The 18,196-nt window shown below is 54.8% G+C and overlaps 1 protein-coding gene across 1 annotated transcript; it reads right to left on the minus strand.

Moving 5' to 3' along the window:
* Nucleotides 1–4,695: 4,695 nt before the first annotated feature.
* Nucleotides 4,696–7,303, minus strand: LOC146809164 (uncharacterized). Its single transcript, XM_085615957.1, has 2 exons — nt 6,776–7,303; nt 4,696–5,676 (listed from the first exon to the last, which is right to left on the minus strand). Exons 1-2 carry the CDS (start codon nt 7,155–7,157, stop codon nt 4,802–4,804), a joined length of 1,257 nt encoding a protein of 418 aa, XP_085472083.1. The 5' UTR covers nt 7,158–7,303; the 3' UTR covers nt 4,696–4,801.
* Nucleotides 7,304–18,196: the final 10,893 nt, after the last annotated feature.

The raw sequence follows: 18,196 nt of genomic DNA on the forward strand, positions 1-18,196 counted from the left end.
TGTGGGAGCAATCATGATATTACGTATAACACACTAATGCTACGCTGGTGCCCACAACTGCTTGTGCTCATCCTTTGTGCCAGAAATCTAGTGCATCACATGTGGCTGCCGGAATGTTAAGTAGCAAAACACACTTATCATTGTAGGTACAACGAGGTCCTCCCAGAATCAAAGACACACACTGACTTCTGCTACAAGGTTGGCTGTGACATCTGTTCAGGGCCCACACACTGTTCCGGTGCTGGGCCAAGGGAGGGGAACCCAAGAATATATCAGGCTGACTGCTCAAGAAATGTGCCTTTCACGTCCGCCGTATGTTGCATGTGTATTACAACACTGTTGTCCTGCATCACAATATGCTCACATATGGCATTTGAACCCATGCAAGATCAGACCCTGGTGGCTAATGAAAGGATGACACAAAATGTATGCCAAGTGAGTGCAGAATGGACATTCAATAGTACCATGAGTCATATGAAGTGACCAAAACACAACCGGCTTGCAATTCAATGATAGGAAACACCATGATGAAAATAGCATGGCTGAGGCCAACACTGATGCCAGTAGTGTACCTTTGAGATGAATGTAGGGGCTGCTAAGGTGAATCTTCATGTAGTTACACCTGCTAAATGACTAGGCTGAAGAGCAACACGCTAATCCAGTGCAGGCAGAAGGCATCAAAGCCTCTCAGCCTATCCGCAATGTTGCATTCTGCTTGCCTCCTCTCCTACTGTATTCACATGTATAGGTTAGTGTTTGACAAAAGAGGTTTGGATGTCTGCTGTACAAGACACCAATCGTCGTCAGCTAAGTAGTACCATGATCTGGGAAATAGAGTACGCAAAGAGAGGACACTCAAAGGATGGACATAAGACATCTGTGTTCTCTCATACAAATATGTGTGACTTCATGCGTGGGGAAGCACAAATGAGCAACATCATGTCCCTGACAATTGTAAATCTCACACATGAAACCCTTTCTGACTTGACAACAAACAACATGAGACTCTGGAAATATGTAAGTCTGAATGGCAAAGGTGATAGCAGTGTAATGGGGAGGAATCCGGGTCATTTATCCCTTCCTATCAGTCATCTTCTCATACATGTGTGTCTGTTGATGTGTCATCTGATTGATGTCACTGCTGTGTGGAGGGAACGGCTGGCAACTGCTGCATGTGAGCAGGTGCCTAAATGTAAAGTTCAGGAGCTAAACATGCTGCACATAGTTCTGGATTACCCACAAATGGTCATTGAGAATGACATGTTGGCTCAGAGCTACCATCTCTTGTTGCAAAATATAGACCTGTATGTCTTATCACAGATGCTGACCGGATTACACCCCAGCAGCATGCACCATCCCGGGGACTGTATGACATCCAACCCTCGCGCAGCCGTCCTCCAGGTAATTCTAGCATGAGGTGTCTGTTGATGTGTCATCTGATTGATGTCACTGCTGTGTGGAGGGAACGGCTGGCAACTGCTGCATGTGAGCAGGTGCCTAAATGTAAAGTTCAGGAGCTAAACATGCTGCACATAGTTCTGGAGTACCCACAAATGGTCATTGAGAATGACATGTTGGCTCAGAGCTACCATCTCTTGTTGCAAAATATAGACCTGTATGTCTTATCACAGATGCTGACCGGATTACACCCCAGCAGCATGCACCATCCCGGGGACTGTATGACATCCAACCCTCGCGCAGCCGTCCTTCAGGTAATTCTAGCATGAGGTGTCTGTTGATGTGTCATCTTATTGATGTCACTGCTGTGTGGAGGGAACGGCTGGCACCTGCTGGATGTGAGCAGGTGCCCAAATGTAAAGTTCAGGAGCTAAACATGCTGCACATCGTTCTGGATTACCCACAAATGGTCATTGAGAATGACATGTTGGCTCAGAGCTACCATCTCTTCTTGCAAAATATAGACCTGTATGTCTTATCACAGATGCTGACCGGATTACACCCCAGCAGCGTGCACCATCCCGGGCACTCAATGACATCCTGGCTGCAGCTGTTCACCCCTCGCGCAGCCGTCCCTCAGGTAATTCTAGCATGAGGTGTCTGTTGATGTGTCATCTGATTGATGTCACTGCTGTGTGGAGGGAACGGCTGGCAACTGCTGCATGTGAGCAGGTGCCTAAATGTAAAGTTCAGGAGCTAAACATGCTGCACATCGTTCTGGATTACCCACAAATGGTCATTGAGAATGACATGTTGGCTCAGAGCTACCATCTCTTCTTGCAAAATATAGACCTGTATGTCTTATCACAGATGCTGACCGGATTACACCCCAGCAGCATGCACCATCCCGGGGACTGCATGACATCCATACCTCGCGCAGCCGTCCTCCAGGTAATTCTAGCATGAGGTGTGTCACTGGCTTCGACTCCAAAGCCATGACAGAGATCCTGATTCCCCTCTGCATGTAATCAGCAGTTGTGTACAAAGTGAAATACAAATCAGGAGTGTCATGTGCCTGTCTGACAATTGGTGATGCAGATAATTGAGAATGTTGTCACTTCCCTCTACAGCTGCTGGTTCAGGGACAGCTAGGCCCGTGAGGAGACAGGTCCAGCAGGTGACACTAGGGGGGAACACCAAGGGACAGAGAGTTGTGGCTGGAGCTGGTGAGTTTGCCTGTATCTGTGTAACCCCTCAGTGCTATGGTGTGAGCTGTCATTTGTGGTGGTACCCTACACAGGTCACATGATCCTCATCTGTTGATGCAAAGTACAGTTGATACAAACCCTTGTTTTGCACCACATGTCATACAAGGTCAATCCCTAATACGGTTGCAACCTCTGTTCCAGGGGATGCTGATGACGAGGATGACAGGCCTATGACCAGTGCGGGCCGACGTGGAATCAGAGGGGAGAATCCCCTGATCCTCCAAGCTGTCATGTCGGCTGCAAGCACTGCTCAGGAGGAGGAGGAAGAATATCCTGAGGACCTCTGCTTGGTGGATGATGAGGACTACATGTCTGACGATGAAGATGGCAATGCGCGATATCGTGCCAGACTGGCTAAATCGGTCAGGGCATCAACTCCTCTGCCAAGCAACGTCCCTCCGCCTCCTTCCAGGCATGCCATGGCCTGTCCCCAGACTCGAGCAAACCAGCCACAGCACACACGCATCACAACACAGACATCACTCCCTCACAGTCCTCACGTCCAGGACCAACATGGTGGTTCCCCTACCCACTCTTCCCTAGACAGTGTATCCCTGCCAGCCTCTCCACCATCTGGGGGTAGTACCAGCCCTGTTGTGCTGCTGGAATCCCCTGGGCACCATTCACCTGCCCACAGGCTGACACCTCCCACCCCACCCCCTGCCGTAGGACCTGCACATCCCATCCATGGCAGACAGCTGCAGAGAGGGCCTGCACCTGGCTGTGATGACCAGTGGGAGCAGGACTTCTTCCAACAGCAGAGCGATGTGAGGCAGGACATTAGTGCCATAGGGGCTACCCTGTCCACCATGTCGGACTCCCTGCAGGACATGGTCCACTTCCCTCAGGCGGTGGAGAGGCTGAGCCAAGTGTTGGATAGGATGGATAGGACTTGGCAGGACATGTCCAGAAATATGCAAGACATGCTATCCATCCAGAGGGACGAGAGTGCAAGACACCATGCCTTGGCCATGAAGATGATGGAGGGCATTTTGAGAGTGAGCCAACCTTTCCCTTCACGGTCAACGCAGGGACGGGAGCCATCATATCTGCCCACAGGACAGCACATCCCCACACCTGTACCAACTGCACACCAACACAGCGAAGGGAGACATCCACACCAGCGGGCTGAACTGGCACTCCCAACACCACCCCCTGTACAGTCACTCCCGCCACCTGCACAACCATCCCCACCTGTACAGTCACTCCCGCCACCTGCACAACCACCACCAACACCACCACCTGTACAGTCACACCCGCCACCTGCACAACCACCACCACCACCACCTGTACTGTCACACCCGCCACCTGCACAACCACCACCACCACCCCCTGTACAGTCACACCCGCCACCTGCACAACCACCACCAACACCACCTGTACTGTCACACCCGCCACCTGCACAACCACCACCACCACCACCTGTACAGTCACACCCGCCACCTGCACAACCACCACCACCACCACCTGTACTGTCACACCCGCCACCTGCACAACCACCACCACCACCTGTACAGCCATCAAGTGTGCAAACACCATCTGCCACAGCACATGTGGATGACCCTGGACAGTCCCTTGGACAGTACCCACCTCCACGTAGGCGGCGAGCCAGACCTGAGCACTCGGAGCGGTCATCCCCCCCCAAATTGCGGCGTCGCACTCACCAGTGACAGGAACCCGGGACAATGTGATCACGTGTTTGTGTGTGCACCAAATAAACACCTACCAAAACTAATCATCTGTTGTGTATCATGTCCTGTGTAACGTTGCAGGTGGCCTGGAGATGTGAGAAGGTATGTGTGTGTGTGACACAGTTACAAGTGTGACCCATCGTTGCAACCAGCCATTATGTGCATAGCAGATGACCCATCAAATATGTGTCCATATTCAGAACCAGACATTCAGAATGAAGTTAAACAAGTGGAAGTTATGAGTATTCCAAATTGTATTTTGAGAAGGTACATAAGAACAACCGTCCGTTTGGAAGGGAGAAAGGAAAACAAATGAAGATCTTAATGCAGAGGGAGATGTGAACCTGGATTGGGGTGGGGCAAAAAAAATATGACACGTCAGGGAGCGTCAGGGAAAACAGTCTATTTACAAGGGGAAAATGAAATAGTTGTTCACGTCTAAAGTCAAGTGTCCTTCTGGTCATCCTCTAGGACCACAATGTCCAGATCCTCAGAGTCCGATGCAGGCACACGTCTGGCGGGTGCAGGAACAGGCACCACTTGGGTTCGTGCCACACGAGGAGTACGGGGGGAAACAGTGTGGGGCAATGGACAGGGGGAGACATTGACAGTGGTATGGGAAGGGATTGGGGAGACAACAGACGACATGGCTGCGGGCAGTGAATTGATGGCGGTGGTGAGGGTGGCCATACATCGGAGCATGTCCTCTCGCATCATGCGTACCTCCATACACACTTGTAGCGCGATGCGAGCGGACATGTCTGGCTGACCCTCACACATCCACATCAGGTCCACTGGCACAGCCACAGGAGGAACAACACCGGGAGGGGCCTGGGGGGAAGAGGAGGGATGTGGTGCCTGAGGTCCGGAGCCAATGATGTTGGGGAGCTGGCGGCTACGATGAGGGGGACTGGTTGCAGGGGATGCAGCTGGGTCCCCCGATGGAATGGGGAACTCTAGAGGTAGGGAGGGGCTGATGGCAGGCCCAGATTGTTTGTTGGCCTGCCCCGAGGACACCTTTTCAGGGACCACAGGTGAAGAATCCTGAGGAGAGTTGCTCTCCAACACCTCATGGTCCGAGGTGTCGTGTTCACCCCCCCCCCAATCAATGTCTGCAGCCTCCACCTGGGATGTGGCACCAGCATCAGGGTGTCCCTTGTCAGTCTGGGTGGGCGCAATCCCCTTGCCTCTTGATGTTGAGGGTCCCTCCTCATCCTCCTCTTCCTCGCTGGTGGAAAGTGGGTGTAGCCGCCGCCGAACTGGTGGCCTCTTGCTCCGGACCAGGTCCTGCTGCCCTTCTGTTCCGCCAGCTGTGCCTGCTGAAATGTAAGCAAAATCCGAATGTTATGTTTGTGTCATGCAGGACGAGACACATTCATAGGATCCAAGGTCAGACTTATTTTCCTCTGATCACACTCAATAGTTGTCAGTGTCTATGAGCTGACATTACGTGTATGTTCACCGTCAGGTCCTGGATTGAGTCTGACATGGCCATCTCACGTGGATGTGTGTGGCTTACACGACTGTATTGGCCAACCCTCAACCTGGCATTCTAGGGATCTGTGTGTCCTGCCACAGCTACATGTGTAGGTTCCAAAAGCAGTCCACCAATGGAGAACATGAAGTCCAGAATCTCAGATTATGGCCATTCATAGGGAGTCGCAGCTATTTAAGGTCTGGACAAGTGTCATCTGCTTTGTAGCATTGTATGGGACACAACAAGTGGCGAATGTGGGTCACACATGCACTGAGGCTCTGGCCTATTTCTGTAGCCAAATTGTGAGTCTAGCCTTTGGCTGTCCCCACACATGTACTGACAATCCAGTGGCACATATTGGCTTTGGTGACTGATATGGTAATGCTGTACACCGCTGAACACTGGGGGAATTTAGTGATAGCTACCTGTACATGTGAAACAGGCCACTGAGGCTGAGACGTCTGTCAGTGAACACCCCTTGTAAATTTAGAAGCGCTTAAGAGTGATGAAAGGATGTCAAAGTCTGTCTTGACTCCATGCCACATGATGTTTTGTCACAATTGGAACCCACACTCTAAAAATGCTATGCAAGTCATAGCATCCAATACCCTTTGGCCTGCCATGCGCACACAGGACAGTGTCTGTACCATTGCTCATCCAATGCACACATGATTTCCTAGTGCCAATTGTAGTGGTGCGGGAAGAGCTGATTTCAGTCCAAATGCACAAATATGGCTCATTTAGCCAGTTGTCATGGCGAGACTCCAACTCCCAAAATGCACTCTGCCCTGTACAGTCCATATGCCACAGTGTGCCTTTTTAAGCTTGGTTACTGCTGCATGGACACGGAATCTGTGAATGGAGGCATCGGACACACAATGGTACAGCACTGTTTCACTCACATCATACTCCCAGACACATTTAGCATATGATGCACTTACCATGTCCCTGCTGCTCCTGCTCCTCCAGCTGAGCATGGAGGGTCGGCCAAGCTGATCGCAGGACCCTCCTGTACAGTGGGGATAGGCGAGGACGATGCACATGGTGCTGGGAAGACTGGCCCACCAGCTCCTCAGCCTTGTGCCGGGCCCACCGTTTTAGGTCCTCCCAGCGCTTGCGGCATGCCCTCGCACGCCTGGTGTGGACTCCCACTGCACTGCAGCGTTCGGCGATGTTGGCCCACAGCCTGGCCCGGGCTGCATTGCTCAGCTGGTGTTCAGGGTCCCCATATAGCTGAGAAAATTTGGCCAGCACCCCCTCAGCCAAGATGTCCAACTCACTTTCAGTGAAAGGGGGTGCCTTCTCTTCGTAACCCTCAGCCATTATGGGGATAATAAGAAGGATGAGAGCAGCAGGATGTCAGAGGATCTGTCTGTGATAGAGGATGACTCAGAATGAACACAAAATGGCAGCAAACTATTTCCTGTGATGTATTTCCTGCCTCCCACTTCCTGTAAAACATTTCCTGAATGAAATTATGTGTTCCGGGTCATTTTCGGAGTTTACGGCCCGTAAACGCAGTTTCCGGTTCCGGAGCGGGAGGTCCGCACACGGGCCGTACGCCGCGTGATCGGCGTTTCCGCACACGGGCCGTACGCTCCGTAATCGGAGCTTCCGCTTTTTGGCCGCAAATTCCGAAAATGACCCGGAACATATTTTTCCATACAGGAAATGTTTTACAGGGAGTGGGAGGCAGCAAATACATCACAGGAAGTAGTTGCCTGCCATTTTGTAGTCATCCAGATCCATCCACAATCTGGGATCACATCTACTGCCATCCTGCTGTTCTGTTCTGGATAAAAAAGTAAAGACAGTGCATGTGAGAATTAATTAAATGTGACAAGAGGGTGAAGTGACCATTTCAAGACATGTCTGCAGTTTCTGTTTCAGTTTCTCATGCTTTGCATTATGGTACATGTAGTCCATATTAGGTGCTCATTTGCAGAGTTGTGTGATGTGTTCCAGAACATTGTGTTTGAGAAGTGTGGATATATCACTAACACAGGGGGGCAGAGTTACGGCTACGGACGCATCTCTGCTAATCAGCAGAGATGCGTCAGAAGAGTTGCGATGCATCTGCCCACCCGTGCGCCAACACAGATGCGCGGCATTGAAATTTCGGTGCACCGTGCAGCTCGGATGTGCAGATGCGTACGCATCCCCCGTTGGAAAGGCGGCGCATTGCTGGAGTTGCGTCGCATGCACAACGCAGCTCCAGCAAGGCTCGGGGGTGCCCTATCCCTATGATGCTGCGTCAATCCTTACGCCTGCTTCAAGCAGGCGCAGGGTTTTGACGCAGCATGGCCTTAAAAGTGACTGAGTGAAATATTCTAGATTTTTAGGAGGCGTTTCTGCGCACGGAAGGCCCCCCCCCCTGCACCAGAACACCTACATGTGGCGCAGGCCTTTACAACGTGACGCATCTCCCAGATGCTTCATATAGTACATTCCCCGCAGCATGGGGCTGGCTTTGCACCACCGCAGCGTCACAAAAGTGACGCAACGGCAGCGTGAAAGGGCCGCAAAGCCCACATTAATCTGCCCCATGGCGTCTGATTGACCCATTGCATCACTCACGTCGTGGGCGCATCATTTGTGGGGGAGTAACATCTGTTGATGGCACAGGGCCGACAATGCTATGGTTATGGCCTTTTCTGATTAAGAGACCCATCCTCATGAGGTCCGGCTGTGTCATGCATCTGTGGCTATAGATTCTTTCGGGACATCCACTACACTGATCGCTGACATGGGCACATGTGCTGATGCAGGCTCAACGTTTTGACTACTGTCAAGAGCTGTGATTAACATGCAGTTAGTGTGGCTTGCAAAGTAGCCTCAGGAAGGAATTTATTGACACAGTCGTGTATATCCAAGTTTCATCATTGGCAACAGACAGCAATCCACATTTGGTCCATTCCACTACAGGTTGCTCATGTGAAGAACGTGGCAACAAGCTGCTCACGGACTTGCATGCCCTGACCTCGGTTATGTGCCATGGCCCGGTTTCCCAGATTCATAGGTAGCCGAGGTTCCAGCGGTATCTGTAAGCCATGCGTTAAGGCAATGTTGTGCAAGACACAACAGGCTAGTATGATCTTGCACACTACTTCTGGGGAGTACTGCAGCACCCCCCCTGTACGGTCGAGACATCTGAATCGCGACTTCAACAGACCAAAAGTGCGCTCTATGATGGCTCGAGTCCGTATGTGTGCCCTATTGTACCTACGCTGTGGTACAGTGTCTGCACGCCTGTAAGGGGTGAGGAGATGTGGGGTAAGTGCATACCCAGCGTCACCTAAGTAGAGGGGAAAGGGCAGTTGGTTAGATTTCCCTCTTTGACTTGCACAGGACATGATCTATACTGTATTACATGCATTGTCAGGTGGGCCCTGTATCTAGCTTTATGAATCTTAAAGTACTATGGTTAATTGTGGGGGGCATTCAGACATTTCAAAAACACATAAACCTCCTTTCTAACGCTTGGTACTTACCCAGTAGCCACATGTTGCCAAATTCTCCCGCAGCTATCCGCCGGGCAAGAGGTGACATGCGGAATATGAAGCTGTCATGGGTACTGCCGGGGAACACCGCATGCACATCAATGAACCTCCCTCTGGAATCACAGACAGCTTGCACGTTGATGGAATGCCATCTGTGTCTATTGCAGAAGATGTGTGCAATGTGGCGGGGTGGCTGCAGGGCCACATGGGTACAGTCAATTGCACCCAGCACACGTGGAAATTGTGCAATGCGAAAGAAATCTCGTACTGCCCTTTGTCTCAGGGCCAGTGTCGGTGGCATATGTATGTGGAGGTGGGATCTTGCAGTGATGCATCGCAGTACCTGATGCAGGCACCGCGACTGGCTTGCCTGGGATATGCCCACATGGTCACTGGAGACCCTTTGGAATGAGCCAGTGGCGAAGAAATGGAGCGCTGATAGGATCTTGAGGTATGCTGGTATTGCATGTGAGCAGCAGGTCACGGAGTCAAGTTCCTGCTCCCACTCACATACCATTTCCAAGATGATTTCTGGAGGGAAACGGTACCTGGCCCTTATATCTTGACTGGACATTCCAAATAAGTTGATCCTCTGTCTGAAGATCCTCTCTGCTCTGGCTCTCATCCTCCTCCTCCTCCTCAAGTGGTTTTGGTGCATGGCAAGGGGCAGTGCAACAAACACATTCAGTGACATGTTGAAAGGGTTTGTGTGTGTCTGCTCTGCAGTTATACGTGGTGCCGAGCTAGGATTGGCTGGAGTGCGTCAGCTGATGCATGGTGGGGGATGGTAGGGACTTGAACAGGTGTTTCCCCTTGGCTCAAATGATCAATGGCAACAGTGATGTAGTGTGGTCCCAATTCTGATGTTCCGGCCCGAGAGCGGAATTTCCGGCCCGAGAGCGGAAATTCCGGCCCGAGAGCGGAGTTTCCGGCCCGAGAGCGGCTAATCCGCCCTTAAAGCGGAGTTTCCGGCCCGCATGCGGGCTTCCCGCTCCGGGACCGGAAACTCCGCTCCGGGTGCGGAAAATCCGGCCCGGGTGCGGACGTAAGTTTAGTGGTCGTAAATGGATTCTGTGAATAGCAAAAGTCCTAAGTTCATTTTGTGAATCGCAAAAGTAGTAAGTTCATTCTGTGAATACCAGAAGTACTAGGTGCATTCTGTGAATACCAGAATGGTACTAAGTTTAGGATTTAGTCTTAAGTTTGTTCTGTGAATCGGGCCCTGAATGTTCTACCATTCATAAGGAATGTTAGAAGGGGACCTCAGAGGGGCCCGGAGGGGGCCCTGACTTTCCTGAGACCCACCCTCAAAGTATCGTAGCCAGGCACTGGCGGGAGACTCCGCAGGGGAGGAATCTCGTATCTAGGATCGTACACTCGGCACCACACGACAAAGAGACACCACACCGAGGGTTCTTAGGATTCAAGCTTTATCAACTCGAAGTAGTAGGATCTTTATGATCAGCAAGGCAGATATTTACAAGCAGAGCGTGGGCTCACAGAGTCTTGGTGGGGGTAGGAGGTAGCGGGACAGTCTTTGGGGGGATATGGATCAAATGCAGGAGCTTACCCGGCGCACAGCTCACAATCCTCAAGCCGGGGGGTACGCTTGTCGACGTGGGGTCCGGCGGGACCAACGAGAGTCTGGGGGAGCCGCGAGTCACTCAGCAGGCTCAAGCACGAGTTCGGAGGTCTTACGATCTTCAGGGAGCCGCGAGTCACTCAGCAGGGCTCAAGCACAAGTTCGGAGGTTTTACGATCTTCAGGGAGCCGCGAGTCACTCAGCAGGCTCAGGCACAAGTTCGGAGGTCTTACGATCTTCAGGGAGCCGCGAGTCACTCAGCAGGGCTCAAGCACAAGTTCGGAGGTCTTACGATCTTCAGGGAGCCGCGAGTCACTCAGCAGGGCTCAAGCACAAGTTCGGAGGTTTTACGATCTTCAGGGAGCCGCGAGTCACTCAGCAGGGCTCAGATGTTCCAAGGTGAATCTGCCGGACAGTCCCCGAGCACCCCTTGTTATAGGTCGACCCCTCTTTGATGTCCGGAGTCTGTGCAGGCAGGGGTCTTGTCACCTGGGGGTCGCTTGTCGAGGTTTCCTGCCATTGTCTTTTGATCCTTTCAGGGCCGGGTCGGTAGGAGTCCCAGACACCCAGCAGGCGTGGAGCCAGCCCTCAGGGAGGCCGGAGGGCCGATCGAAACCCATCGTCCCAGGGGAGTTCAGAGGTGCGATAGAAACTGCTCCTCCCTCTCTCATCCCCTGGAAGCGTGATGTCCTCCAGCCGGAGTGGCGCCTCTAGGCCCGGGTTGTGCTGGGGCCGGGCGGCCATCTTGGTGCATGAAGTGGGCACGCGTGCCCGGGGTGGCCGAAAGGAGAGAGGCCATGGACGGGGATGCCAGGGTCGCGTGTGTGTGTTCTGGTGGGAAGGATCGGCTGGGCCGTGTGCTTGGGGTCCCAGGTACCAGGTTAGGTAGGGCGAGGACAGGAAGGCCCATGCTACGAGGCCGGGTCTAACACGCGTCCCCCCCAGCTGAAAGCCGGAGAGAACTACCCATCATCTTGGGGGGTTCTCTTCGCTGAGGCGGAAGAACCGGGAGAGGCCGTCAGCGTTGGCGTGGTCCGTACCAGGGCGATGTTCTACGGTGAAATCCATCCCCTGGAGGGAGATTGACCACCGCAGTAGCTTGGGGTTTTCTCCTCGCATCTGCATGAGCCATCGCAAGGGCCGATGGTCGGTTTGGACTTTGAAATGGGTGCCAAACAGGTAAGGGCGCAGCTTCTTGAGGGCCCAGACTACGGCAAATGCTTCGCGCTCAATGGTGCTCCACCTCTGTTCTCTGGGCAACAGCCGCCGGCTGAGGAAGGCGATGGGCTGGTCTAGGCCTTGGTCATTCACCTGGGACAGGACGGCTCCAATGCCATGCTCGGAGGCATCGGTCTGGACTACAAACTCTTTGGAGTAGTCGGGAGCCTGGAGGACGGGGGCCGTGCACATGGCCTTCTTTAGGGCATCGAACGCTTCCTGGCAGGCAGTCGTCCACTGCACCCTCTTGGGCTGTTTTTTGGATGTGAGTTCGGTGAGGGGGCCAACCAGGCTGCCATACCCCCGGATGAATCTTCGGTAGTAGCCAGTGAGGCCCAGGAAGGCTCGGACCTCCGTTTGGGTGGTGGGTGGTTCCCAGGCTAGGATGGCGTCGATCTTTGGCTGTAGAGGGGCGACCTGACCGCTCCCGACCTGGTGCCCCAGGTAGACTACTGATCCTTGCCCAATCTGGCACTTGCTGGCTTTTACTGTGAGGCCTGCCTGGCGCAGGGCGGTTAGCACTCTCCGGAGGTGCTGGAGGTGCTCACCCCATCCGGAACTGAAAACGGCGATGTCGTCTAGATAGGCCGCACTGAACTGTTCCATCCCGGCCAGGACCCTATTCACCAGTCGCTGGAAGGTGGCTGGGGCATTTTTCATTCCGAAGGGCATTACGCGGAAGCGATAATGCCCATCTGAGGTAGAGAAGGCGGACCGCTCCTTGGCTTCCTCTGTGAGCGCAATCTGCCAGTATCCGCAGGTGAGGTCGAATGTGCTGAGGAACCGGGCCGCCCCGAGTCGGTCAATGAGCTCGTCGGCTCGGGGGATGGGGTGGGCATCGGCCCAGGTGACGTCATTGAGCCCCCGGTAGTCAACGCAGAATCGGAGCTCGGGGGCGACACCAGGGGCCGCTGCCTTCGGAACTAGGACCACGGGGCTGGCCCAGGGGCTATCGGATGGCTCGATCACCCCCAGGGTCAACATCTTCGAGACTTCAGCTTGAATGCAGGACCGGACCTGGTCAGGGACTCAGTAGGCTCGGTGTCTCACTGGCGGGCTGTCCCCGGTGTCCACGTCATGGACACACCAGTCGGTGACTCGGGGGATCAGGGAGAAGAGGCCGGAGAATTGTCCTAGGAGCTGGCGACAGTCCGCTTGTTGCTGGTCAGTGAGGGATGGGGAGAGGTTCACTCCTTCCACGGAGCCATCCTTCTCCTTGACACACAGGAGGTCCGGGAGGGGATCGAACTCATCTTCGGCCCCGTCATCGGTGGCCAGCAGGAGGCTCAGTTCTGTCCGCACGAAGTGAGGCTTGAGGCGGTTCACGTGTAGGACCCGCAGGGGATCCCGGGGCGACTGGACGTCCACCAAGTACGTGACTGGACTCTTCCGCTCAATCACTTTGAAGGGCTCGGTCCACTTGTCCTGGAGGGCGCCAGGCTTCACGGGGGCCATGACCCATACCTGCTGGCCCGGCTGGAACTCGACCAGAGTGGCATTCTGGTCGTACCAGCGCTTCATCTCTTCTTGGCTTGCCTCCAGGTTGGCCTCGGCCAGCTCTCGGAACTTCCTGGTCTGGTTCCGGAGGGCCAGAACGTATTGGAACACATCTCGTGGGGTGGTCTGGGGTGCTGCCTCCCACCCTTCCTTAACCAAGCTGAGGGGACCTCGGACGGGGTGTCCATATAGTAATTCAAACGGGATGAACCCCAAGGACTTCTGTGGGACTTCCCGGTAAGCGAACAGGAGGCAGGGGAGCAGGACGTCCCACTTACGCCGGAGGGGTTCTTCTAGGCCGTTGATCATCCCTTTCAGAGTCCGGTTAAACCTTTCTACTAGGCCGTTCCCTTGGGGATGGTACGGGGTGGTGAACTTATAGGACACTCCACATTGTTGCCACAGGGACGTCATGTATTTTGAGATAAAATTAGTGCCGCGATCGCTCACGACCTCGCGGGGAAAACCCACCCGGGAAAAGATCCCCATCAGGGCTCGGCCCACCACGGGAGCCGTGACGGTGCGTAGGGGGATCGCCTCAAGGTATCGGGTGGCGTGATCCACTAGGACCAGGATGAAACGGTGACCTTGGGAGGTGGGGGGATCCAGGGGCCCCACGATGTCAATTCCGACTCGTTCGAATGGGGTACTGACGACGGGGAAGGGTTGGAGGGGAGCCTTGCGCTTCCCCCCACTCTTCCCACTAGCCTGGCGCGTGGGACAGGACTTGCAGTGGGCTTCTACAGCTGCTTTCATCCTAGGCCAGTAAAAGTGAGTCACGAGACGGCTGTAGGTTTTGTCTTGACCCAGGTGGCCGGCGAGGGGGACGTCGTGGGCCAAGCCCAGGAGGAAGTCTCGGAAGCGTAGGGGTACCACCAGCACCCGGCCGGATCCTAGCTCCACCGACTTCTGCTCACTGTACAAGAGGTTATTCTCCCAATAAACTCGGTGCGTTCCGGTTTGGTCGCCTGCGGCTTGGCCCTCGGCCTGGTGCCGCAGTCCGACCAGGGAAGGACAGGTGGCTTGCTCCCGGCAGAACTCCTCCCGGGTGGGCCCGCCCTCGTGGTGCCACGGGGCCAATTCGGCCAGATCGCCTAACTCGGGGACCGGGGTGGTGTCGGATGGTGAGGGTTCGTCGCTGGCGACTGACCCTCCCGATGGGGGGACGGGAGGACCCTCGGCGGGGACTGCTCTGACTCCCTCGGTCGGGGTGTCCTCGACTTCCCCCAGGGGGGTGAGTCGGGCGGACATAGATCGGGTGGTGGCGCACACCCACTCGGGGAGTCCCATCATTCCTAGGTGGGCCTTGCGCTCGACGTACTTCCAGGGAGAACTCTCCAGGTCGTTCCCTAAGAGGCAGTCGACCGGCTGGGAGGTTCTTACGGCAACCCTCAGTTTACCTATCACCCCTCCCCACTCAAACGGCACCAGGGCTACCTGACACATACTCTCTCTATTATCTGCGGAAATTACGGGGCAAAAGACGTTGGGTAGGATCTGCTCCTCGGGGACTAAGTGCCTGAGGACACCGGTGATGCTGGCCCCGGTGTCTCGCAGGGCTTCTATTTGGTGGCCATTGATCTTGACGAGCTGCCCGTACTTCTTCCTGTTGGAGGGCAGGAGGCTACCAGGGACCATCTCTCTATCTCCCAGGGATACTAGGGCCATAGCTGCGGGTTCCCACTCCCCGGTGTCCTCAACCTCCTCCCCCAGGGCTACGTTGGCTATCTGTCTAGCAGGGTTTGCAGCAGGGGGAACCTGGGGGGCCATGGGGCACTCCGGGTCATTGGCGTAGTGCCCGGGCCTCTGACAACGGAAACAAGTGATGGTTACCCGGTGCCCCCGTCTCCCGGGGGGTCCGGAGACTGGTGGGGGGGGCGCCGGGAAAGGTGGAGGTTGGGCCTTCGGGGGACTCGACTGGGACTCTCTCTGCCCTCCCTGGTTCCCTCCCCCTCTCTGGCGGGGTGGTCCCTGACTGGCTCGGGGGTATTCTCCTACAATGCTCCGGGGGACCCGGGTGTTGGTCCAGCGGTCTGCTTCCACAGCCAGCTTCCGGGGATCGGTGAGTTTGCTGTCGAGCAGATGCTGGCGTAGTTCCACAAAGCAGTTCGCAGCCAGGTGTTCCCACAACATGAGGTCGGTGAGTTCCTCGAGGGTGGTGACCTTGCTGCCCTTGATCCACCCATCGAAGGCCCGACTGAAAAAGTTTACATACTCCACCCAGGTGGTGCCCGGGATCTTCCTGCAGTCCCGGAATCGCTGACGGTACATCTCTGGGGTGAGGCCGTACCTAGTGAGGAGAGCCTCTTTCATGTGGCTGTAGGAGGTCTGCAGGGAGAGGGGTAGGTCGAGCAGGGTGTCCCTTCCTTCGCTCAGAAACCGTCCCCACAGCCCTGCCCCCCAGTCCTTCTGCGGGACCCGATGAGAGGTCATGGCGACCTCGTAGGCCCTGAACCATTGTTGAATGTCATCATTTTTATAATATTCTTTGACCACGTCCTTGGGGATGTGGATCTTCTGTTCCGCCGGGGAGGCCGCCTCTCGGTTCCCCGGGGGCCTCCCTTCCTCGTTTCTGGCTTTGAGCTCGATCTCCTTCAAGCTGCGTTTGTGTTCTAGTTGGAGCTTCCTTCCTTCGTGCTCCCGTTGGAGCTTCTTCTCTTCCAATTCGCCTTGTACGCGCATTTGTTCTACTGCTAGCTTTTTTTCCGCTAATTTCAATTCGCCATCGATTTTGAGTTTGGCTAACTCGAGTTCGTGATTGCGACTTCTCTCTCTGTCTGCGAGTTCTTCCGGGGAAAGGCCCCCGTCTGGCACGAAGCCTCGCACCTGATTGCTGCTGCTTTCGCCTTGGGGGGGTTCTGCTTCGTCGTGTCGCTCCCCCATGCCTTCTGGGCGGGAGGCCCCGGCATCCACCCAAGCTTTCAGTGCTTTCTGCAAATCTTCTTTGGTGTTGAGACCGGTGGTAGCGATTTTAAGTTCTTTGCAGAATTGCTTCAGTTCTTTGTGCGTGTATTCTTCTAGTTGTTCCACCTGGAACACCCTGTTGGTGTTGGTTTCTGCGGGGCTCATGGCGCTTCCTTCTGCCATCTTTGTCGGTAGTGCGTCAGTCGTTCACGGTACGATCTCTAGGTTATGGGCCCGAATCCCGTCGCTTGCCACCAATGTTAGAAGGGGACCTCAGAGGGGCCCGGAGGGGGCCCTGACTGTCCTGAGACCCACCCTCAAAGTATCGTAGCACTGGCGGGAGACTCCGCAGGGGAGGAATCTCGTATCTAGGATCGTACACTCGGCACCACACGACAAAGAGACACCACACCGAGGGTTCTTAGGATTCAAGCTTTATCAACTCGAAGTAGTAGGATCTTTATGATCAGCAAGGCAGATATTTACAAGCAGAGCGTGGGCTCACAGAGTCTTGGCGGGGGTAGGAGGTAGCGGGACAGTCTTTGGGGGGATATGGATCAAATGCAGGAGCGTACCCGGCGCACAGCTCACAATCCTCGAGCCGGGGGGTACGCTTGTCGACGTGGGGTCCGGCGGGACCAACGAGAGTCTGGGGGAGCCGCGAGTCACTCAGCAGGCTCAAGCACGAGTTCGGAGGTCTTACGATCTTCAGGGAGCCGCGAGTCACTCAGCAGGGCTCAAGCACAAGTTCGGAGGTTTTACGATCTTCAGGGAGCCGCGAGTCACTCAGCAGGCTCAGGCACAAGTTCGGAGGTCTTACGATCTTCAGGGAGCCGCGAGTCACTCAGCAGGGCTCAAGCACAAGTTCGGAGGTCTTACGATCTTCAGGGAGCCGCGAGTCACTCAGCAGGGCTCAAGCACAAGTTCGGAGGTCTTACGATCTTCAGGGAGCCGCGAGTCACTCAGCAGGGCTCAGATGTTCCAAGGCGAATCTGCCGGACAGTCCCCGAGCACCCCTTGTTATAGGTCGACCCCTCTTTGATGTCCGGAGTCTGTGCAGGCAGGGGTCTTGTCACCTGGGGGTCGCTTGTCGAGGTTTCCTGCCATTGTCTTTTGATCCTTTCAGGGCCGGGTCGGGAGGAGTCCCAGACACCCAGCAAGTGTGGAGCCAGCCCTCAGGGAGGCCGGAGGGCCGATCGAAACCCATCGTCCCAGGGGAGTTCAGAGGTGCGATAGAAACTGCTCCTCCCTCTCTCATCCCCTGGAAGCGTGATGTCCTCCAGCCGGAGTGGCGCCTCTAGGCCCGGGTTGTGCTGGGGCCGGGCGGCCATCTTGGTGCATGAAGTGGGCACGCGTGCCCGGGGTGGCCGAAAGGAGAGAGGCCATGGACGGGGATGCCCGGGTCGCGCGTGTGTGTTCTGGTGGGAAGGATCGGCTGGGCCGTGTGCTTGGGGTCCCAGGTACCAGGTTAGGTAGGGCGAGGACTGGAAGGCCCATGCTACGAGGCCGGGTCTAACAAGGAACGTATTACATTTGACATCATTGATGCACCTCAATTTAGACTTATTTTAGGAATTCCATGGTTACAACATCACAATCCTAGTATTGATTGGCAAACTAAAACTATAACATTTAATTCTTCCCAATGTCATACCCAATGT

This window comes from Triturus cristatus, chromosome 7 (genome assembly GCF_964204655.1).
Source record: "Triturus cristatus chromosome 7, aTriCri1.1, whole genome shotgun sequence".
In the NCBI taxonomy this organism is placed as follows: Eukaryota; Metazoa; Chordata; class Amphibia; order Caudata; family Salamandridae; genus Triturus; species Triturus cristatus.